The sequence below is a fragment of the Pristiophorus japonicus genome, chromosome 8 (assembly GCF_044704955.1).
Source record: "Pristiophorus japonicus isolate sPriJap1 chromosome 8, sPriJap1.hap1, whole genome shotgun sequence".
Taxonomy (NCBI): domain Eukaryota; kingdom Metazoa; phylum Chordata; class Chondrichthyes; family Pristiophoridae; genus Pristiophorus; species Pristiophorus japonicus.
The window spans coordinates 25,824,765-25,849,783 of NC_091984.1; the positions used below are offsets into that span (position 1 = coordinate 25,824,765).

Consider the following 25,019-nt stretch of genomic DNA (forward strand, 5'->3'; position numbering starts at 1 on the left):
GGTCCTCAGAATTGGGCCATGAGGAGCACCAACAGTAACACTAATCTTTTCCACAATCACCTGATGCTGCATAGGACAGAGGGCATCAGCACCTGACCACATTGCTGCCCGGGATGGCCTCGTCATGGCCAGATTTAGTTAACTTTCTGCTGTACATGCATATGGCTGCCGCATGGTGCGCCAGGTTGGCACCACCCCACAACAGCACCATAAAGCATCCCTACAATGACCAAGCCATTCCTTTCACACTCATCACCATTATGGGGAGTACCATTTATGTCTCACCATTCACTGCAATTCACTAAGCCACTTCCAAAAGTGCACACAAATCTGCCCAACACCAGAAAGTGTTGAAAGTAATGATTTTTTAAATTTTTGACACAAACTTTACATAAACATTGGATAAAACGCCCAAGTGGCTACCCTTGTGTGTTGTCCGTTGGTATGATTGCACTAGGATTTGGGAGAGTGGGAGAGGTGACGAGAGGTACAGCAGGATGCAGTTGTGTGGCTTTGTACTAACGTTTTGTGATCCACTGAGATCATTGAAATATTTGAGGCACTGCACCCAGGTCCTCCTGACCACATCCCTGCTTGTGACCTCTGCAATCCCTCCATAAGCATGTGGGGGTGGTCATCAGAGAACCTGGGTGCAGCCCTCTGTCTCTGTGCAGTGCTAGTAAGTGTTTGCAACACTCCAATGCTGTCGTGCACTGACAGCACTCATCGAATCTTAGAAATTTACAGCACGGAAGGAAACCATTTTGGCCCATTGTGCCTGTGCTGGCCGACCAAGAGCTATCAGCCTAATCCCACTTTCCAGTTCTTGGTCTGTAGCCCTGTAGGTTACGGAACGTCAAGTGCACATCCAAGCACTTGTTAAATGTGGTGAGGGTTTCTGCCTCTACCATCCTTTCGGGCAGTGAGTTCCAGACCCCCACTACCCTCTGGGTGAAGACATTCCTCTCAAATCCTCTCTCAATCTCCCCCAATTACTTTAAATCTATGTCCTCTGGTTGTTGACCCCTCTGCAAGGGAAACATGTCCTTTCTATCCAGGTCCCTCATAATTTTATACACCTCAATCAGGTCTCCCCTCAGCCTCCTCTGTTTCAAAGAAAACAAACTCAGCCTAGCCAATCTTTCCTTGTAGCTAAAATTCTCCAGACAACATCCTCGTAAATCTCCTCTGTACCCTCTCTAGTGCAATTGCATCGTTCCTGTCATTTATGTAACCTTCATCTAACAACACTGTACACTGTATACACCTAAGAAATGCATACCTTGACCACAGGGTGAACTTGTGGGAGACACTCCTCACCTGGTCATCCAGGTATATAAAGTGAAGTCCCATGCAGGGTCAGCACTCCTTGGTCCTGTGAATGAAGGTACAGGTCACAGAGTGACCTTGTCTCCAGTATGTGCCTCGTGTTGATTTGCAGAAGAGTGGAAGGACATAACATTTGGCGACGAGAAACGGGAATCAACGACTCACGGGAATGGCCACCGGTAGACTAGAGGAACGGAACTGTGTTGGTGAGCACTGGGACGATTTTGTTGAGAGGCTCCAGCAGAGCTTTGTCACGAAGGACTGGCTGGGAGCGGCAGCGGATAAGACATACGCGCTGATGAAAGACCTGCTCGCACCCGAGAAGCCGGCGGGCAAGACCTTTTGAGGAGCTCAGCAAACTGATCGGTGAGCACCTCAAACCGGCGAGCAGTATACACATGGCCCGACACCGTTTCTATACGCACCGACGTCGGGAAGGGCAGAGCATACCGGACTTTGTTGCTCGCTTGGCCAGCCTCTGTGTTCACAGATGCCTGCAGGGGGGGAGCTGTTGTGGGATTTCTTCATTGAGGGCATTGGTCATGCTGGGATTTTTAGAAAGCTAATGGAGACCAAGGACTTGATCTTGGAAGCAGCAGCATTGATGGCTCAAACCTTAATGGCGGGGGAGGAGGAAACCAAGATCATATACGCGCGCAACTCTGCTCCCAACGTGGCGATGGAGCAGGGAGTTAACATGGTAAACGCGACTCAGAACCCCACAAGCAGGCAAGGGCAATTCGACACCACCCAGGCAGTAACAGACTCTAGGGTGGGTCCTCAACAGAGACAATGGCAGGTCGAACGATCAATTACGCCATCGCAAAAGACAATACTTTCCGGGATGGGGCCATTGACACCCACTAACAGAGTGCTCAAGAGTAATCAAAGAGACAATCAGAGAGGAATACCTGGTCACGGCTCTTTTGTTCACAGCAATCTTAGCTCATGCTGGAGGTGCAGGGGCAGACATGCTGCGAAAACTTGCAGGTTTCAACAATTTATCTGCAGAAATTGTAACTTCAGTGGACATTTGGCCAGAATGTGCAGGAAGCCCACAGCGAGGCTGGTTTACGAAGTGGATGAACCACAAGAGGGATCTGCAAGGCAGGATTATGCTTGGGACACAGCAATGGATGCTGAAGTTCAGTGGGTTCAGGTGGCAAACATCCACAGCTCCTACACAAAGATGCCACCTATGATGATGAGAGTACTGTTAAACGGCATCCCGGTACGCATGGATCTGGACACAGGAGCCAGCCAGTCATTTGAGTGTCCAACAATTCGAGAAACTATGGCCACTTTGGTACCTTTGAAAGTACCGACACCAGGTTGAAATAGCGATTCAAACTTTTGTAGGACCTGTGAGCATGAACTTCGCTCCACAGATGAAATGGCATCCACAGCCCCCCATTTCCAGTTCATCTCGGCTAGCCAGCTCCTCCCAAAAGCGCGGGACCATTTCCCGGGACAATCCAGCTAGCAGACCCAAACTAGAAAGCATTGACACACAATTACAAACGTACACCAAAGAGATCATCCCAGTGCTAGGCAGTGCAATGTTGGTGGTCACACATAATGGATCAGAGAACCGGCTGCCACTCTGGATTGTCCCGGGAAATGGTCCCGCGCTTTTGGGAGGAGCTGGCTAGCCGAGATGAACTGGAAATGGGGGGGCTGTGCACGCCATTTCATCTGTGGAGCGAAGTTCATGCTCACAGGTCCTACAAAAGTTTGAGTCACTATTTCAACCTGGTGTCGGTACTTTCAAAGGTACCAAAGTAGTGACACGCATCACCCCAGATGCCACACCAGTGCACCACAAAGCCAGAGCTGTGCCATATGTCATGCGGGAGAAAATTGAGTGAGTTGGACAGGTTGCTAAAAGAGGGCATAATTTCGCCCGTTGAATTCAGCGACTGGGCAAGCTCCATCATCTCTGTCCTAAAAACGTATGGCTTGATCAGGATTTGTGGCGACAAGGCCAGCATCAACCGAGTGTCACTACAAGACCAATACCCGCTTCCGAGAGCGGAGGATCTTTTTGCCACGCTAGCAGGCGGCAAGCTGTTCAAGTTGGACCTCACCTCGGCCTACATGACCCAAGAAAAGGCCGAAGAATCCAAGCTACTGACCACCATCACCACGCACAAGGGGCTGTTTGTTTACAACAGGTGTCCCATTTGGCATTCGTTCAGCAGCCGCTATCTTTCAAAGAAACATGGAAAGCCTGCTCAAATCCATCCCCGGGACAATTGTATTTCAGGACGACATCCTTATCACGGGTCAAGACACCGAGGAACACTCCACAACCTGGAGGAGGTGCTGGACTGGGTAGGCCTGTGACTAAAGAAGTCTAAGTGTGTGTTTTTGGCCCCAGAGGTCGAGTTTTTAGGCAGGAGGGTTGCTGCAGATGGGAATGGGCCTACTGAATCCAAAACGGAGGCGATCCGTCGCACACCCAGGCCCGGCAGCACATCAAAGTTACGGTTATTTCTGGGACTATTGAACTATTTTGGGAACTTTCTGCCCAACTTAAGCACATTGTCGGAGCCGCTACACGTGCTCCTGCGTAAGGGTTGCGATTGGTTTTGAGGGGACTGTCAGAATCTGGCGCGGAACCTGCTTTGTTCTAATAAGCTGTTGACTCTGTACAATCCCTGTAAGAAATTGATTTTGACATGCGATGCATCATCCTATGGGGTTGGGTGCATGTTGCAGCAGAGTAATGATGAGGGCCAACTCCAACCTGTGGCTTATGCTTCCAGATCGCGCTCCCAAGCAGAAAGGGGATATGGGATGGTTGAAAAGGAAGCACTCGCATGTGCTTACAGGGTGAAAAAGATGCACCAGTACCTTTTTTGGCAGGTGGGGGGAGGTGATGTCATTTATGTAACCTTCATGTAACTGTAACCTTCATGTAACAACACTGTACACTGTATACACCTAAGAAGAAATGCACACCTTGACCACAGGGGGTGAACTTGTGGGACACTCCTCACCTGGCCATCCAGGTATATAAAGGGAGGTCCCACGCAGGTTCAGCACTCCTTGATCCTGTGAATAAAGATACAGGTCACAGTGACCTTGTCTCCAGTATCTGCCTCATGTTGATTTGCAGTAGAGTGGAAGGACATATCAGTTCCTGTAATGTGGTGACCAGAACTGCACGCAGTACTCCAGCTGTGGCCTAACCAGTGTTTTTTACAGTTCAAGCATAACCTCCCTGCTCTTGTATTCTATGCCTCGGCTAATAAAGGCAAGTATTCTGTATGCTCTTAATCACCTTATCTACTTGGCCTGCTACCTCGAGTGATCTGTGGACCTGCACTCCAAGGTCCCTTTGTTCCTCTACACTTCTCCGTGCCCTTCCATTTAATGTGTATTCCCTTGCCTAGTTAGCCCTCTCCAAATGCATTACCTCGCACTTACCCAGATTGAATTCCATTTGACACTGTTCTGCCCACCTGACCAGTTCATTTGATATCTTCCTGCTGTCTACTACTATCTTCTTGTCAACCACAGCTGATTTTTGTATCATCTACAAACTTCTTAATCATACCCCCTACATTTAAGTCTAAATCATTGATAGATACCACAAAAAGCAAGGGACCTAGTACTGAGCCCTGCAGAACCCCTCTGGAAACAGCCTTCCAGTCACAAAAGCACTTACCAACCATTACCCTTTGCTTCCTGCCTCTGAGCCAATTTTGGATCCAATTTGCCACTTTAATAATAAATAATAACTTATTTATATAGCGCCTTTAACGTAGTAAAACATCCCAAGGCGCTTCACAATATAGATTGTAAATAATTGGGGCCCCAACACTGATCCCTGCGGCAGCCCACTAGTTACTGATTGCCAACCCGAGACTGCACCATTTATCCCGACTCTGTTTTCTGTTGTTAGCCAATCCTCTATCCATGCTAATATATTACCCCCAACCCTGTGAACTTTTATCTTGTGCAATAACCTTTTATGTGGCACCTTGTCAAATACCTTCTTGAAGTCCAAATACACCGCATCCACTGGTTCCCCCTTATCCACCCTGATCGTTACATCCTCAAAGCATTCCAGCAAATTTGTCAAGCATGACTTCCCCTTCATAAATCCATGCTTACTCTGCCTGACCAAATTATGTTTTTCCAAATGTCCTGCTACTGCTTCTTTAATAATGGACTCCAACATTTTCCCAACCACAGATGTGAGGCTAACTGGTCTAAAGTTTACTGCTTTCTGTCTTGACTCCTTTTTTAAAATAGGGGCGTTACATTGACAGTTTTCCAATCTGCTGGGACCTCCCCAGAATCCAGGGAATTACAACCAATACATCCACTATCCCTGCCGCTACTTATCTAATTGAAGCAACAGGGTTCAGTGAATTCCTTTGCTTGCCAATCGTGCTTTGCTAAGGATTTGAAGAGATAATTTGAAAAGTTTCTGCATGGAGAAAATATTGAGAATGTTTATAAGGTTAATAGATGGATTTTATTCAGTGAAAAAAGCTTGTTGCCGCCTGTTCATTTTTAATCTTACTGCGCCTTTAACTTACTGATTTTCTTTTGAAGCTAAAGAAAGGTGTCAAAAGGAAGGCAGACACTACTACACCCACCACTTCAATTGTCACTACAAGTAGTGAATCCTTGCCAATACTTACAGAACGAAAGCCTTCAATACTTTGTTCCTGGCGAGAAAGCAGTCAATCAATCAAGCCACCAAGAAAGGATCTACCAGATTCTCAACAGCATCAAGCTGGAAAGGAAGAAAAGTTGCCGGAACATTTGCAATACTGTAATAATATTCTCAAAGAAATGTTTGCAAAGAAGCATGCAGAGTATGCTTGGCCTTTCTACAAGCCTGTGGATGCTGAAGCGTTGGGACTTTATGATTACCATGATATTATTAAACACCCCATGGACCTTAGTGCTGTGAAAGTAAGTTCATTTCATCTCCCCTCTGCCCCCCTTTCCCATCCAAAAATACTGAATAAAATTGGAAAGTGGCGGTTTATCAGCTATTTCGTGAGGTGGTCCATATTCCATAAACTTTTTTTTGATGTGTATTCAGGTTAAATATGTTTAAGTCATCTGTTTTGAAGCTGTCTACCATCTTTTCACCTAAGGTAGGTTGGGGCATTAAATAATGCCATCATAATATGGTTCCTTGGGGCTCTGGAGCATTTGTGTTGTCTTGTTTTGGGTGCGCTAATGTTTTGCATCTGGGAGCTTTGTGAAAGAGGCTAGTTATGACATTGTGTTGAGCCCATGTGATGGACAAGGAACCCTAGAGAAACTGGAACAATGGTTTAATTTAAAAAGGCTTGGATTTATATAGCGCCTTTCGCAACCACCAGACGTCTCGAAGCATCTGTAGCCAATGAAGTACTTTGGGAATGTAGTCATTGTTGTAACGTAAGAAACGTGGTACCAATTTGCACACAGCAAGCTCTCACAAACAGCAATGTGATGATGACCAGATAATCTCTCTGTTGTGTTGATTGAGGGATAAATATTGGCCAGGACACCAGGGATAACTTCCCTGCTCTTCAAAATAGTGCCATGGGATCTTTTGCGTTCATCTGAGAGCAGACGGGGCCTCTGTATAATGTCTCATCCGAAAGACGGCACCTCCAACAGTGCAGCGCTCCCTCAGCACTGCACTGGAATAGGATTTGAACCCACAACCTTCTGACTCTGAGGCGAGAGTGCTACCCACTGAACCACAGCTGATGTTTGTAAAGAGAAAAAACAGAAACATGAAGTGGGAAGATTAACACACATTGCAAAGAAATACTGTAGCAAGAGTGAGAAGGACAAAGTAAGCAATGAGGTAGAGTATATAGCGTAAAAAGGTATAGGCTCTTTAAGAATTGTTCTGCTGTTGGCAAGTAATGGCTGTAAATTATATGTAGTCTGAAATGCTCTCCGATGTTGAAAATATTGTTCTGACTTGTTTTAAGTTTGCGGTACTTGATTGTTACCATTCCTACTCTATTCTCAACCTTGCTCTGTTCTACAAAATTTAGTAGAATATTTCCCACCAATTTTTTTTTTGCCGAGTATTCATTAATATGTAAAAGAAGACAAATGGGTATTGTGCCATTGGGTATTCTTTCTCTGCAATCCCCAGACACCACTGGATGAAGCTGCACTTCAGTACCACTCTGCTAGTGAAAGGTCACAAGGGACAATGTCTGTCTTTTTTAAGGGTGCATTTATATGTCTGCTACTTGTTCCAGCCTAGTATACTTCCTGGCTCCAACTGGAATTTTCCTGCCCTGGAGAGAGCTCTGTGCATGGTAATGGTTAAAACTTAAGTGTTTTGAGTGAGAGTGACTGCATCCTAGCCAATATTTAAATAAACACCTCAGAGGTTGCAAAAGTGCTCAGGAGACTCTAATCCACAAACTTTTTTATTTGAAAGAAAGATGGGTTTGAGACACCACCTGTAGTTGTATTCCATATAATGTCAAGCCCGCACAATGGGAAACTGCCTCGTTCAGGGTGTCTTGTATCACTGGGATCCAAAGCTTGGTTGGGCCCTGCTTTTAAAATTATACTGCAACTTTAACATTGCTGCCAAGTGGAAACTGCTTCAAAGTGACTCTGAAGTTGTAGCATAAACACACTTGGATGGTTTGAATGCTATGATGTTAGATATCAAGGAACAATGAGGCAATATTTGGAGTGCCACACTTGTTTCCTTGCTGTTGAGATATTCAGGCCTTTTGCCATTTTCAGCTGATGACATTTGTGTCATTACTGTTCCATCAATACTGATCACCAAACTTTTCAGAATGTTTTTAATGTTGTGTCTGGAAGCTTCAAATACTGTATGAAATGCAGTTGTAACCATTGGCACTTTTTTTTCCTTCAAAATATTTTTGATTTCTCCACTAAGACACATCAAGTTGCTGTGGCAAGGTGCTGGCATCACACATGGACCCCAAGCGACCCAATACTTTAATCTGGTACTGGTCTGGCTTACTGATGTCTACCTTTGGAAAAAGTCAGGGTCATTGTTGATCATTGTTAGCCAGACAATTAGCTTGGTACTGGATGGTACCCAGGACTGCCCATCATGCAAGCAAAACTTTGTTTTTAATCAAGATAGTGGCAACAACCTTTTGCTCGTCCATTTTCCAAATTTCAATTAGCATTTACTTCACCACGAACCCGTTTCGAGATTCTACTTAAGAAGAAAAGAAAAGTGCTCCCTAAAGGGGCACCGATGGCTCCTCTGTGTGGGGAGTCTTCAGTAATCCAACTCAAGGTCATTTCTGCATAGTCTAGTCCCCAGAGGATTTAACTCATTTTTCTGAAGATTCTCTCCCAAGGGAGGAACTCCAAAGTGTTAGTACAATAGGGATCCTGGCTCAGCACTAATACAGATCATTGTTTCTGTCATGTATGCTTGGTTACTAGCCACCAGGTGGCGCCACTGTCGGAGGTCATTCGGATGTACTCACGTACGGGACCCAGGTATAAAGGCAAGCCATCATGTAATATGATCACTTTGGGCCCTAATAAAACAGAGCCAGGTTTGTACCTGTTAATTTACAGTATTCAGTCTATCGAGTTATTATATACATAACATTTGGTGACGAGGTAACTCAAGAACCTTCGCATGCAAAAATGAGCAAAATTTGAATTCTGGAGAGATTCGTGGAGGGGGAGAACTGGGCAGATTTTTTTTGTAGCTCGCTTGGACCAGTTCTTCGTGGCCAAGAAAATGGAGGAACTCACTGACGCAGTTAGGTCAGGGCAGTCTTCCTCACAGTTTGTGGTCCGAAAATCTATGGACTCGAATCTTCTCTTGCCTGCAAATCCAATGGACGAGGACTATGAGGAATTGTGTGCTCTAGTACGTGATCATCTCAAACCAGAAGAAGACATCATCTCTCTATTGATTCTACACGTATGTTCGTTGTGAGGATGTGTCTGAATTTGTTACCGACCTAAGACGTCTAGCTAGACCGTGTAAGTTTGAAAACTTATTGGGAGATGTGCTGTGGGTCTTTTGTAATTGGCATCAACCACGAGGTGATCCTGTGTAAGCTACTGACGGCGGAGACGCTGGATTTGAGCAAGGCCATCACAATTGCCCAAGCATGCATGACGACGGACAAAAACTTAAAGCAGATATCATCGAAAAATTGGAACTCGGCAAGTACTGTAAACAAGATTGTATCGTCGTTTGGCAGAGCTGCATATGGCAGGGTCTACTTGACTGCATATGCGAAATCCGTGGCTGCCCAAAGTCCACCAATGGGAACGAATCCGATTTCACTGTGTCGGCAATCATCAGCCTCATCAGTGTCGGTTTAAACTGTACATTTTGTAAAGGCTGTTCGAGACTGGGGTATCTCCAGTGCATGTGTCCACAACTGAGCAAGCGTGCTGCGACACACCACGTAGAAGATGATGACCAGTATAGCGCGGATCTGGATATGCAATCCGAGATACCAGAGGAGGAAGTGTATGAGCTGAGTTCGTTCCTAACAAAGAGCCAACCAATAATTGTGAAACTTAACGGTGTGCTGTTACCAATGGAATTTGACTCGCACCCATGTCCATCAATAATGAGCCAGAGGACATTCCACCAGCTGTGGGATACTAAGGCTGTGAGCCCTAAGCTGAGTCCAGTCAATGCCAAGTTGCGTATGTACACTAAAGAACTCATAACGGTGATTGGCAGTGCAGTAGTCAAGGTGTCGTATGATGGTACAGTTCATGATTTACCGTTCTAGATTGTTCCAGGCAATGGTCCAATGCTGTTCGGCAGGAATTTGCTAGAAAAAAATCAAATGGAATTGGAGCGATATCAAAGCATTGTCGTCTGAGGATGATACTTCATGTGCTCAAGTGCTGAGCAAGTTCCTCTCGCTGTTTGAACCAGGCATTGGCAATTTCACAGGAGCCAAGGTGCAGAGCCACATGGACTCTGATGCAAAGCTCGGGCGATTCCGTACGTGATGAGGGAGGTCGAAATCGAACTGGACAGACTCCAGCATGAAGGGGTCATATCACCGGTCGAATTTAATGAATGGGCCAGCCCCATTGTTCCTGTGTTGAGTGATGGCACTGTCAGGATTTGTGGAGTCTACAAGGTTACGATCAACCGAGTTTCCAAACAGGATCAATACCCATTACCTGATGACATGCTTGCAATGCTAGCCGGGGGGAAGTCGTTCACTAAACTGGATCTGACGTTGGCCTACATGACACACGAGCTGGTCGAGACGTCGAAGAAACTTACGTGCATCAACGCTCATAGGACTGTTTATCTACAACAGATGTCATTTCGGAATTCGCTCGGCTGCAGCCATATTTCAGAGGAACGTGCAGAGTCTACTGAAGTCTGTCCCTAGAACTGTCGTGTTCCAAGATAACATCCTGGTCATAAGTCATGACACTGCCGAACATCTGAACAACCTGGAAGAGGTTCTACATCGTCTGGACAAAGTGGGACTCGGACTGAAACGTTCGAAGTGCGTCTTCATGGCACCGCGAGGAAAATTGCTGCTGACGGCATCAGGCCTACGTTCTCGAAAACCAAGGCCATCAAAAATGCACCCAAGCCTCAATGTGACTGAGTTGTGTTCGTTCCTTGGTCTACTCAACTACTTCGATAATTTCCTACCTAGATTGAGAGCTTCATTAGAGCCACTGCACATGCTGCTAAGAAAAGGCGACAACTCGGTTTGGGATGCATCTAAAGATAGAGCTTTTGAGAAAGCTACTAATCTGCTTTGCTCTAACAAGCTGCTGGTACATTATGATCCATGTAAGCATCTGGTATTGGCCTGTGATGCTTCGTCATATGGAGTTGGTTGCGTGCTCCAACAAGCTAAACTACAACCTGTTGCGTATGCTTCTAAAAGTTTGTCAAAGGCAGAAAGAGCCGACAGCCTGGTAGAAAAAGAAGCATTAGCCTGTGTGTATGGGGTTAAAAAGATGCATCAGTATTTGGTCTTCAGTTTGAACTGGAAACCGATCACAAGCCACTCATTTCATTGTTTTGGGAAAACAAAGGTATCAATACCAATACATCGCCCCGCACCCAGAGGTTGGCGCTGACATTATCTGCCTATGATTGTCATTCACCATAGACCTGACACCGAGAATTGCGCTGATGCACTGAGCCGTCTGCCGTTGCCCACACCGGAGGTGGAGATGCCACAACCTGCACACCTACTGTTAGTTATGGATGCTTTTGAAAGTGAAGGAACCCCTGTCACGGTGCAACAAGTTAAGAATGGGACCAGCCAGGATGCAATTATCGGTTGTGAAACGTTGTGCCCTTTGTGGTGATTGGTCTGCCATACCCAAGCAAATGGGTGATGAGACCATACCTTACAACTGTCGCAAAGACAAACTATCCATTGTCAGATTGTTTACTGTGGGTTAATCATGTTATGCCTAAGAAAGGCAGATGAAATTTGTACATGATCTACATAGCACTCATCCTGGTATTGTCATGATGAAAGCCATTGCCAGGGCTCATGTATGGTGGCCTGGAATTGACTCTGGTCTGGAATCATGTGTGCATCAGTGCAACATTTGCATGCAGCTAAGTAAAGACCAGCAGCTGAGTCTGTGGTCATCTAAATCATAGTCCAGACTCCACCGACTTTGCAAGTCCCTTCCTGGGAAAGATGTTTTTAGTTGTGGTGGATGCATATTCTAAGTGGATAGAGTGTATAATCATGTCATCCAGTACATCCACAGCTACTATTGAGAGCCTTCGTGTCATATTTGCCACTCGTGGTCTGCCCAACATCGGACAACTGACCTTGCTTCACTAGTCTGGAGTTTCAAGAGTTCAAGAAACTCGATGGTATCAAACGTGAGATATGCACCATTCAAACCCGCATCTAATGGTCAAGCAGAGCGTGTAGTCCAAACTATCAAGCTGAGTATGAAACGTGTAACTCAAGGTTCACTACAGACCCGCTTGTCATGCATATTACTTAGTTACAGGACAAGACCCCACATGCTTTACTGGGGTCCTCCTTGCTGAACTATTGATGAAGTCTCAAGACCAAGAGCTCTCTCTTGTCCACCCTGAGTTGAATGATCATGTTGAATACAGACTTCAAAGTCAGCAGTGGTATCATGATCGTGCTGCTGTGTCACGTGACATCTGTTAACCAAAATTTAGTACATACACAGGATTGTTGGATTGCTGGTACAGTTACGGCCAAGGAGGGTAACAGTGTTCATCGTCCAGCTCAAGAATGGGCAAACCTGCAGGAAACATGTTGATCAGATAAAGCTGCTGCACACCGATGAACCGGTCTGAGGAAGACCCAATCAGTGACCAACCTACCCTCAGTCATCAGAGGATTCCGCTGTCATCAATGAATCTGGACTTTCAATCCTTGACATGGGCAATTACCACTTATCAGATCGGCTACCCAGCCCCCAGTCATAACAGACTCTGACCGCTCGCCCAAGGCTGGAGTTGAACTGAGACGATCAACTCTGGAGCGGAAAGCCCCGGACCATCTCAATTTGTATAAAGGCTGTTACTAAAACCTTAAAGGGAGATATTGGTATGTATGTATGTATGCTTGGGGTTACTAGCCACCAGGTGGCGCCACTGTCGGAGGTCATTGGGCTGTACGCTCGTGTGTGCAGCCCAGGTATAAAAGGCAAGCCATCATGTAATGTAATCACTTTGGGCACTAATAAAGCACAGCCAGGTTTGTACCTGTTAGTTTACAGTATTCAGTCTATCGAGTTATTACATATGTAACCATTCTCATGTGACATTTTTGGCAGCTGGTTTCTTCTACCCTGGAATTCCTAAGTGCATGGCTGCTGGGAGCTGGTACTTCCAGCTGAGTGGCAGGGTTTTACGAGCAGAGAATTTGTCAACAATTTGCAGTGAGCATTGCATAGCTTGTCCCTGGTGGCAACATTTGTCCAGTACATTGTGCAGGTTGAGTGCTGGAAATTTGTGCTTTTGGTTCCACTCTTGACACTTGGTCACTTTCCATGACGAAAAGGATGATCCTGGCCTAAATCTCTCTTGGTTCAATCAATCTCACCGAGCCCTGGATATACTTAACTGCAGGATACCCTAAAACATGGATACAGTTGCCTTGGTACACCTGCAGACTCGTTACTAGTCATGGTCTTTAACTTTTGTAAGTCTCAATCTATTTGGGCCACAATAATCTGTTCTGTGACAGTAGTTCCAGATCTCGCCCAAGACAAATCATACTTGCTTGGTCCATTGTGCCTCAGTTGAACATTTTTACATATCTCCTCTCCTGTTCAAGTGATGCGGCTGGATTTTCAGCTTTCTCCGTTTCGGGGCGAAAACTGAGGTGGGGTGGTAAAGTTAACATTAGCAATTAATTGCCTAACTTTCTGTATTTGGGGTCTACGCCAGAGACACCGTACAAAGGGAGACATTGCATTATTTTCGCGGTGCAAAAACGGGATCCTCACCAATTTTAGTGCGGGACCAGGAGGCCTTGGGAGGGGGGGGCGGGGAAATTCAAAAAACATTTCCAACACTTTTTTGCCTGACAAATCGATGCAAAAAAATTAAACTTTCACTTTTTGTAGTTTTTCCAGCTTACCAGCGCTGGACCGCCGTGTTTTTCCTGGCGGTCATCAGGCACAGCATACGAGTCGGGTGAGTCTAGAAACTCGGACATTGTCACAATGGGAGTCATTACAGCCCGGTGTAGTTCTCCCCAGCGGTAAGCACCGCTGCAAAAACCGAGCCGAGGATCGCGACTGGGCGCCCGATTTTTCACCACGGAGGGTCAAAACGCAGCGAAAACCCGGTCACAATCCAGCCATTAGTATCTTAAGAATTCTGTAACACCTATGGTTAGATTTGTAGAATTAATATGTCTTTATTTGGAGATTGTTCCCAGATGAGAATAGTTTGCCATCAAATTGTCCTCTAATTCGGCAATCCAATTGAAAGTTTTCCTAATGACACCCCTCCTTCTCCACGGTTTTGCCAGGGGAGCCATCTCTGCTATTGCTTGCAGCCTCCTTCCAATCTTTCTCGCTGCAGTCGTAGGTTGGGGGAGTCTAAAGATGTGCACTTCTTTGCCTTTTCCTTCGGTGCTAAGTCCACCACTTATTTCCACACGTCACTACTTTTGTAGCTTTGGATATTAGCAATGAGAATGGTTAACTCTACACTGACCAGTTATTGAATCTTGGAACTACTAAGCCATCAATTGCACCACTGATATATATATATATATATATATATATTTATTTAAAACTAGATCACCATCTTTCCCATATAATTCACCAGCTCTTTCTATTTTATTTTCTCTGTCATTCATTTATTACATTTGTTCTTGTGAATTGACCTCTCATTGAACAATGGTCAATTCCTTGCACTGCTCCTTTCTTTAAAAAAAACAATGGGCTAGACTTTCCACTAAGATCGCTATCGCCCAAAAATGGATGAAGTTTCCGGCAGTGATTTTTTATTTTTTTATTTTTCAGGATCGCTGGAATATCGCCCATTTTTTTTTTTGACCGCTACTTTCAGTTTTTTATTTTATTAGCAATGTGAAATGGGCCTTAGCGATTTATTCATTTGTGGAAGACTGGTGTCCATAGTAACAGCCGTTCTGTGCATGCGCAGAAGACGGGGAGAGAGAGAGAGTTTGTGGTGGAGAGGAGCTTGTGTGGAGGAAGGAGGTTGAAAAATTAGTGGTTTTTGAAGTGACCGTGATTAAAATAGCTAAAATTCAGATGGAAATGTCTCTCGAACAGTTGCAAGGAGAAGGAGGGCAAAACCCTTCTCAGATGAAGCGAACAACGCTTTGGTAAAGAAATGGAGACACGGTGGGGCCAATTAACTCTGGTTGGGCGTGGGAAACCTCCACCCCGGATGTATCAAAAGATATGGGACGAGATCACCGATGTGATGTCCTCGGTGTCCCACGAAAGGAGGGAATCAGACCAGTGCCGCAAGAGGTCGAACAGCCTGGTTGCTTCCGCAAGAGTAAGTATTAAATAGATTTTAAATTGTAATGATCCACTGAATATGTAAATCTGTCGGATTGTAATTAAGCTGGGTCGTCTTGCGTAGACTCCCTGCTAAGATTTCGACTGGGTTCGGAACCTGCGCCCTTTAAGTCTAATTTTGGCACAGTCTCCTTTTGGGTTATGTTGGTGGATGGGGCATGACTGAGACTGTGCGGGTCTCTCTCCGGCTGGTGTCACTTACACAGTGAACCAGCCTGGACTAGAAGAGCTGCCCTGGGACACTTTGGAACATTAGCTCCAGTCACATGGAGGTCACCGAGCATAGCCCATGGACACTATGTCCCCTCCCATTATACTCCTGTCATTGCCGAGCTCACCAGCGGTCTCGCATTCCCATCGCACCACCCGCCCCCCCCCCCCGGAAACTTCATCAAGTTAAATAAACCGCCTACCTCCCCTCAGGTGCCGAATGCAACGGCCCATGGATGGGGCCCTTCCTGGAGATTGTATGTGAGATATTTGATGTCGAGCATTAGTTACTAAACATGATGTTGTTAAATATTTTCTCTAAATGTAGATGTTATAACCATGCATCCAATGTGGATACGAACCGTATTAGCATATAACGTTAGAATCTGTTGTCTTTCTGTAATGGTACCTAGTCAGTTAGCTTATGCCATGCTCTTGTAACGTTTCCAGAGGAAGATTTCAAAAAATTGATCCGAGCAGAGGCGTGCCAGAGGAGGCCCTGCAGAACTCAGCACCCTAACGTACTTGGAAGAACATTCTGCAGCACTAGTGGGCAGCCGCAGTCGCTCTGCCACCCGTGGTGGTGGTGCAGATCCTGTTGTTGCGCCACGTGAATAATGTGTAAAAGCAGTGGTAATTCGAAGTAATGTAACGGCATTTCATTATAATATGAATTGTCATTTTATGCATGCAGCTTTTGTACTCCTCTCCAGTTAACAACATAACATAAGAAATAGGAGCAGGAGTTGGCCATTTGGTCCCTCAAGCCTGCTCCGCCATTTAATAAGATCATGGCTGATCTGATCATGGACTCGGCTCCATTTCCCTGTCAGCTCCCCATAACCCTTTACTCCCTTATCGCTCAACAATTTGTGTGCCTACACCTTAAATATATTCAATAACCCAGCCTCCACAGCTGTCTGGGTCAGATAATTCCATAGATGTACAACCATATGATATAATCATATGTAACGTCTCTCGTTCAGATTTATTGCAGCGCAAGCATTCTCATAGCTACCCTTCTGTTCTAATAAGCTCAATTATGTTTTGCAGGTCTCGAGGCGCAAAGGGAGACCACACCTCTGCCATTGCAGGTGGTCATCACCACGGGTGGAGAGGAGGAGGGAGATGAGCAATTTTCATCTGTTGTACCTGTGGCCACTTCTTCAACAGATGAAGTAGCGGGGCCAAGCAGCTTGCAGCAGCTGACTCCAAGGTGTACAGTGCCCACGCCGACCCCATGGAGGTTGAGTCGGCGAGATAGGCACGCCCTGCGATGGGCAGATCCTACGGACATGGTCACACTGTCAAGGGTGAGCGTTGACATCGGTCGAGAGCTCCTCCAGGAGATTGGTGGGATGACCGGAAACATTGCTGCAATGTTGGCTCGAATAATGGAGGATATGGAGCGCATAGTTGTGGCAATGGGCCAAACGACCGATGCTGTCCATGCCTTGTGGTATGCGATAGTGTTTGGAGATGGCACTGGACCTCAAGGTGCCGTTCCACCAACCACCTGGACAGATGCAAGTCAGGAGGAAGAACTTCCTTCTGGCTCAGAAGAAGTTTCTTCTGAAACTTCTTCAGCCACTGAGGGGATGCTGTCAACGTCACCCACCCCACAGCAGCAAGCCTTGAGGTCCCCTGCTGCAAGATGTATTGGTTCCATTACTCGGGGATTAAAATGGGGGGTTAAGACAAGTGGGGTCAAGGATCAGGAGCGAAGCATGGCTGCAGATGGGCGGGGGAGCAGTGTTTATATTAATAAATGGTCACATTGTTCTGGTAAAAATATTGTTCAATGTTCGGGGTGGGGTGCTGTTATATGTTTCAGGTAAAAATTTCCAAATTTGTTTTTCATTATTAAATTCTTTTATTTAACTTTACAATTGTCCTGAAATGTCTTCTAATAACGTAAGGTAAAACATGAATACAATGGTTGGAAACAATGGCCATTGCCAGGCCAGGCAAGGCAGTGATGAAACATAACGTAACTGTCACCAATGTAAGTTCTCTCAAAGTGTTCATTTTATGAGCTGCTGACGCAAGAGTTTTTCAGCTGCGTAACTACCACAGGGCTTTTCCAGTCTTTGGGGGTGGTGTGGGGCCTTGGGTTCATCACCAGGCTGATTATCCTCCCCGAGGTCCTTGTCATCCTCCTCCTTGTCTTCCTCTTCCACTTCCTTTCTGGACTGGCAGTCCCATCTGGCAATTGTCCTCTCTCCATAGCTAGGTTATGCAACATGCAGCACAGCACACAATCAGCGACCTGCTCAGGATGGTATTGTAGGTTGCCTCCTGAGTGGTCCATGCATCTGAAGCACTGCTTAAGCACTCCAATTGTCTTTTCCACGACATTGCATTTGGCTACATGGCTTTCATTGTAGCGCTTCTCGGCTTCCGTCTCGGGATTACGCAGGGGGCTCATGAGCCAGCTGTAAGGCCATATCCTTTATCCCCCAGCATCCAACCGTGATCTTGTGGCTGACTCTTAAACAGGTCAGAAACTGCTCTCAGGCAAGATGTGCGCATCATGGATGCTGCCAGAAAAATTTGCATTTACTGCCATGATTATTTGGTTGTGCAGCTTGTTGTCAACCACATTCAGAGAGTGGAATCCCTTTTCGGTTCCAAAATGCTTCTGCATCCTGTAAAGGTGCTCGCAGGGCGATGTGCATACAGTCTATTGCTCCCTGCACCTTGGGGAAGTTTGCTATTCTCGAGAAACCCAAAGCCCCCTCAATCTGTGCTTCCCTGGTCATAGGGAAGCTTATAAAGTCCATCCTGCGTGCGTAAAGGGCTTTAGTCACCTGTCGAATGGAGCACTGTGTGGCGTGCTGAGAGATATCTCGGGTGTCGCCAGCTGAGGTCTGAAAGGTGTCCGATGTATAGAAGTAAAGTGCCACAGTAACCTTAACCTCAATGGGCAGTGCGGTCCTGCTGGTGCTGGTAGGCTGCAGATCTCCCTTAATTAGCTGGCATATCTCACTGCTGACATCCTTTCGGAAGTGTAGCCTCCTAACGCACATGTTATCGGACAAGTTCAAGTATGATCGTTTTTCCCTGTAAATGTGTTGGGTGTAAGGTCTCCTCCGCAGGAGCAGTCTGACATCTCTTTGGGCACATAATGCTCTTCAATATACCTTCTCCCGTCTTCAGTCTGCAGCATGTGATTAGTGACCAATACTGGTAGAGAAATTACAGACCCCATCGCTTTCAATGTCCTTAATTTGTCATCAACAGATACAAATATGATTAGATGATTGGCAAGAGTCAAAAAGGTCCTTAAAATCACTCTCCAATTGATTCGCCTTATAAGCACTTGAAGCAGCCTTTCAGTATAGGTCCTCCGATATTCAAAATGATGTCCATAGTGCCAACTTAAGGTCAGGTGAGTGCAGCTTTTCTCCAGTGATCTTTTTGGTGAGCGATCATTTCGGCAAAGTGTGGGTGGAATGGTGAAAGTCGCGATCGGCGATCATCTGGGCGATAGCCTTCGGCCGGGTGATGCAGCACATTCATGTGTGCTGAAAGTTGGACCGACGATGAATGGGCGATGATTTGGCCCTACTTTCCACTTTTCAGCAAAAATGGGCGATTGCCCATCTATCGCCCATATAAGCAGGCTATCATGTGCCGAAAGTCTAGCCCAATATGTTCATAAATGTTTCCTGAATTTCAGGTTGAACCTCCCTTATCCGGAACCCTCGGGAACTGGCCTATTCTGGATAAGGGATTTTTCTGGACGATGGGTGGTCACATTAAATTGGATGGTACAGATACTGAGCAAGAAGATATCTGGGCTGGCTGGCTTGGAGCTGGAAGATCATGGGGGTGCGGTGGATTGCGGGGTCAGGCCAGTGATTGCGGGAGTCGGCAGCAAGGAAGGACTTCAATTTGTTCATGTCGGAGTTCTGCGCATGCGCCCACCCGATGGTCGGGAATGATTCTGGACGAGTGCTGGTTCTGGATAAGGGAGTTCTGGATAAAGAAGGTCCAACCTATACTAGTTTGAATGAATTTGATTGGGGGAGAGATTAGGCTATAGTTTATCCCCAAATTATCAGGCTATTCGAGCTGAAATATTTGTATTTCTGGGCTTATTTTCTTGCTCTAAGGGATGTTAGATTGTTGAGCCCAATTATTGAAAGAATCCACCTTAAAGATATATTCTCCTTTTTTAATATGCACCATTTTTCTCCTTCAATATTGGTCAATATACTGTGTGTACTATATTTTGTGCTTGTTACTCCCTGCCTCCTTTGAGAATAACTTCATTCTTGGGGCTAAACTTTCCTTTCATTTTCGGTGATTTTCTCGGCGGTACAGCTGTTTTTCCGCCCAGTGAGTTTTCCCTTTGTTTTTCAATGTTATCGCCCAAATCTGAAAACGCCCACCAGGACCAAACCACCGACATGCACCACCGAGAAAATCGCCAGGGCATAAGTTTTGTCTCAACGGAAGCCTATTCAGATCGCCGAGGGAACCGCCCTGTAAAAGCTGCTTAAATAGGGTGGTAGGTGAGTACTCTGCAAAGAAAGGCATGTTAAAGGTTCATTATTTTTAATTGTAAAACGGCGATTAGATGGAAACATAGAAAATAGGTGCAGGAGTAGGCCATTCGGCCCTTCAAGCCTGCACCATCATTCAATAAGATCATGGCTGATCATTCCTCAGTACCCCTTTCCTGCTTTCTCTCCATACCCCTTGTTCCCTTTAGCCGTAAGAGCCATATCTAACTCTCTCTTTTTAATATATCCAATGAACTGGCATCAACAACACTCTGGCAGGGAATTCCACAGGTTAACAACTCTGAGTGAAGAAGTTTCTCCTTATCTCAGTCCGAAATGGCCTACCCCTTATCCTAAGACTGTGTCCCCTGGTTCTGGACTTCCCCATCATCGGGAACATTCTTCCTGCATCTAACCTGTCCAGTCCCGTCAGAATCTGATAAGTTTCTATGAGATTCCCTCTCATCCTTCCAAACTCCAGTGTACAAAGGCCCAGTTGATCCAGTCTCTCCTCATGTCAGTCCTGCCATCCTGGGAATCAGTCTGGTGAACCTTCGCTGCACTCCCTCAATAGCAAGATCGTCCTTCCTAAGATTAGGAGACCAAAACTGAACACAATATTCCAAGTGAGGCCTCACTCACCAAGGCCCTGTACAACTGCAGTAAGACCTCCCTGCTCCTATACACAAATCCCCTAGCTATGAAAGCCAACATACCATTTGTCGCCTTCACCGCCTGCTGTACCTGCATGCCAGATTTCAATGACTGATGTACCATGACACCCAGGTCTCGTTGCACCTCCCTCTTTCCTAAACTGCCGCCATTCAGATAATTTACCTTTGTGTTTTTGCCCCCAAAGTGGATAACCTCACATTTATCGACATTACTGCATCTGCCATGCATTTGCCTACTCGCCTAACCTGTCCAAGTCACCCTGCAGCCTTTTAGCATCCTCAGCTCACACCGCCACCCAGTTTAGTGTCATCTGCAAACTTGGAGATATTACATTCAATTCCTTCATCTAAATCATTAATGTATATTGTAAAGAGCTGGGATCCCAGCACTGAGCCCTGCGGCACTCCACTAGTCACTGCCTGCCATTTTGAAAAGAACCTGTTTTTCCCGACTCTCTTTCCTGTCTGCCAACCAGTTCTCTATCTATGTCAGCACATTACCCCCAATACCACATGCTTTAATTTTGCACACCAATCTCTTGTGTGGGTCCTTGTCAAAAGCCTTTTGAAAGTCCAAATACACCACATCCACTGGTTCTCCCTTGTCCACTCTACTAGTTACATCCTCAAAAAATTCCAGAAGATTTGTCAAGCAGGATTTCCCTTTCATAAATCCATGCTGACTTGGACTGATCCTGTCACTGCTTTCCAAATGTGCTGCTATTTCATCTTTAATGATTGATTCCAACATTTTCCCCACTACTGATGTCAGGCTAACCGGTCTATAATTACCCGTTTTCTCTCCCTCCTTTTTTAAAAAGTGGTGTTACATTAGCTACCCTCCAGTCCATAGGGACTGATCCAGAGTCGATAGACTATTGGAAAATGATCACCAATGCATCCACTATTTCTAGGGCCACTTCCTTAAGTACTCTGGGATGCAGACTATCGGGCCCTGGTGATTTATCGGCCTTCAATCCCATTAATTTCCATAACACAATTTCCCATTTTATAAGGATATCCTTCAGTTCCTCCTCCTCACTAGACCCTCAGTCCCCTAGTATTTCCAGAAGGTTATTTGTGTCTTCTTTCGTGAAAACAGAACCAAAGTATTTGTTTAACTGGTCTGCCATTTCTTTGTTCCCCATTATAAATTCATCTGATTCTGACTGCAAGGGACCTACGCTTGTTTTCACTAATCTTTTTCTCTTCACATATCTATAGAAGCTTTTGCAGTCAGTTTTTATGTTCTCAGCAAGCTTCCTCTCAAAAGTGTCTTAGGAATGTTTAACTTTTTTTTTGTGAAATTTGTTTTTAAAGCCCCCCCCCCCACCCCCCTCCAGGTCCAACCGCAGACTTGGACTTTTTTTTTTAAACTGCCCATTTTACTTAATTTCCCCTTAATCGCCGAGAATATTGGTAAAGACTCAGTTTCTTGCCAGGCAATTAGTTTTAAGTTAAAAGTAGAAATTTTCGCCAGCGTTACTTAACAAACATTACCGATTTTTCTGGGTGGGCAATCGGGCGGTGAGGGGCTCTCGGGGTAAGTCTAGCCCTTTAGTCATTTCTTGCAGTAATTTTTTTTTTTAAACTGTTATGTATCTGTAAAGCGTGCACTCCCATGTTCCGCTACCAGGGAATGCATCCCCTGAAGTCCCAAGGGATCTCAGCATCCCTTGGGAGCACTGTATATAAGCCGGCCTCTAAGGCCTGTTCCTCACTCTGGAGTGTCTTATTAAAGACTGAGGTCACTGTTACTTTAACCTCCCTGTGTGCAGTCTCATCTGTGTCAGGAACACAATAACTGGTGACGAATATACAAATCCAACGCAAAGATACAGAAAACTGTGGGCATCCTGGAGAAGTTCTTGGAGGGTGAGGACTGGGAAGCCTATGTCGAATGGCTAGACCAGTACTTTGTAGCCAACGAGCTGGACGGAGAAGGAAGCGCTGCAAAAAGAAGAGCGATCCTCCTCGCAGTCTGCGGGGCACCGACCTACAGCCTCATGAAGAATCTTCTGGCTCCAGTGAAACCCACAGATAAGTCGTATGAGGAGCTGTGTCACTGGTTCAGGAGCATGCTGATGGCGAGGTATCGGTTCTACGCGTACCAGCAATCTGAAGGTCAGGAAGTGGTGAGCTACGTCGCCGAGCTAAGGCGACTTGCAGGACAATGTGAGTTTGATGGCTACCTGGAGCAAATGCTCAGAGACTTTTTCGTACTGGGCATTGGCCACGAGACCATCCTACGAAAACTTTTGACTGTAGAGACACAAACCCTCAGTAAGGCCATTGCGATAGCACAAGAGTTTATGTCCACCAGTGATAACACCAAACAAATCTATCAGCGCACAAGTGCTAACAATGTTCATAAATTAACTGGAGCTGCGTTTGCGAAATGTACAGGACAGAACCCACGAGTCTGCAACTGCCAGCAGGCCTCAGGTGACCCAGATGACCAAGTCCCCAACAAAGGATGAATGCAAGGCAATTCACACCTTGTTGGCATTGTGGAGGCTTCCATTCAGCCTATTCATGCCGCTTCAAAGGGTATGTTTGCAAAAGCTGTGGAACAGTGGGGCACCTCCGATGAGCTGGAAACTCTGCAAAACCTGCTAACCACTATGTGGCAGAGGAAGATCAGTCCATGGTGAATCAAAGCAATTTCGAGCCTCTGAGAGGAGGCAGATGCTGAAGTACACAGGGGTGCACACATTTTCGACAATGTCCAGCTATAATGCTAAATGTAAAATTGAATGGCATATCCGTAGCCATGGAACTGGACACTGGCACTAGCCAATCCATCATGAGTAAAAAGATGTTTGAGAGACTGTGGTGCAACAAGGCACTTGGACCAGCCCTGAGCCCCATTCACACAAAACTGAGAACATACACCAAAGAGCTTATCACTGTCCTGGGCAGCGCCATGGTCAAGGTCACCTACGAGGGCACTGTGCATGAACTGCCACTCTGGATTGTCCCGGGCGATGGCCCCACACTGTTGGAAGGAGCTGGCTAGGCAAAATCCGCTGGAACTGGGATGACATCCGAGTGCTATCACATGTCGATGAGGCCCCATGTACCCAGGTTCTTAATGAATTTCCTTCAATTTTTGAGCCTGGCATTGGAAACTTTTCCGGGGCGAAGGTGCAGATCCACTTGGTCCCAGAGGCACGACCCATCTACCACAAGCCGTGAGCGGTACCTCACATGATGGAGAGAGTGGAAATCGAGCTGGATAGGCTACAACATGAGGGCATCCATCTCCCCAGTGGAATTCAGCGAGTGGGCCAGTACTCAAAAGTGATGGCATGGTCAGGATTTGTGCGATTATAAAATAACTATTAATCGTTTCTCGCTACAGGACCAATACCCGCTACCTAAGGCAGACGACCTATTTGCGACGTTGGCAGGAGGCAAGACGTTCACCAAGCTCGACCTGACTTCGGCCTACATGACGCAGGAGCTGGAGGAGCCTTCGAAGGGCCTCACCTGCATCAACAAGCACAAGGGACTGTTCATCTACAACAGATGCCCGTTTGGAATTTGGTCGGCTGCAGCGATCTTCCAGAGAAACATGGAGAGCCTACCCAAGTACCCCACACATGGTGGTCTTTCAGGACGACATATTGGTCACGGGTCGGAACACCGCCGAGCACCTACAAAACCTGGAAGAGGTCCTCCAGCGACTGGATCGGATAGGGCTGCGGCTGAAGAGGTCGAAATGCGTCGTCTTAGCAACAGAAGTGGAGCTTTTGGGAAGAAAGATTGCGGCAGACAGCATTCGGCCCACAGACGCCAAGACAGAGGCTATCAGGAGCGCGCCCAGGCCCCACAACATCACGGAGTTCTGTGACCTTACTATATGTCCTTCGACTATGTCCTTACTATACAGTATAAATGCACACAAGGCCCGTACTTGAGAGAGGGTCACTCTGTGACCAGTAACCTTTAATAGCCAGCACTGAAGTGATGGTGGGTGGAGCTTCCCCTTTTATACCTGAAAGTCCAGGTTAGGAGTGGCTCCCACAAGTTCACCACATAGTGGTCAATGTTCTCACGGTGTACAACTTGGGTCAGTTTATACATGGGTTACAATGACAGTTAAATACATGACAGCGGTCGTTCCTGGGACTCCAACTATTTTGGTAACTTCCTACTGGGGTTAAGCACCCTCTTCGAGCCCCTACATGTGTTATTGTGTAAAGGTGAGAACTGGGTATGGAGAAAAAAAACCAAGTAATTGCTTTTGAGAAAGCCAGAAACATTTTATGCT

At 46.1% G+C, this 25,019-nt stretch overlaps 1 protein-coding gene across 1 annotated transcript in view; it reads left to right on the top strand.

Annotated features, from left to right (window-relative positions):
- The window catches only part of LOC139268440 (bromodomain-containing protein 3-like), a 153,506-nt gene that overhangs the window by 81,634 nt on the left and 46,853 nt on the right, over window positions 1-25,019 (top strand). The window contains exon 7 of the mRNA XM_070886594.1: window positions 5,899-6,264. Coding sequence (XP_070742695.1) covers window positions 5,899-6,264 — 366 coding nt within the window. The remainder of the gene's footprint in view (window positions 1-5,898; window positions 6,265-25,019) is intronic.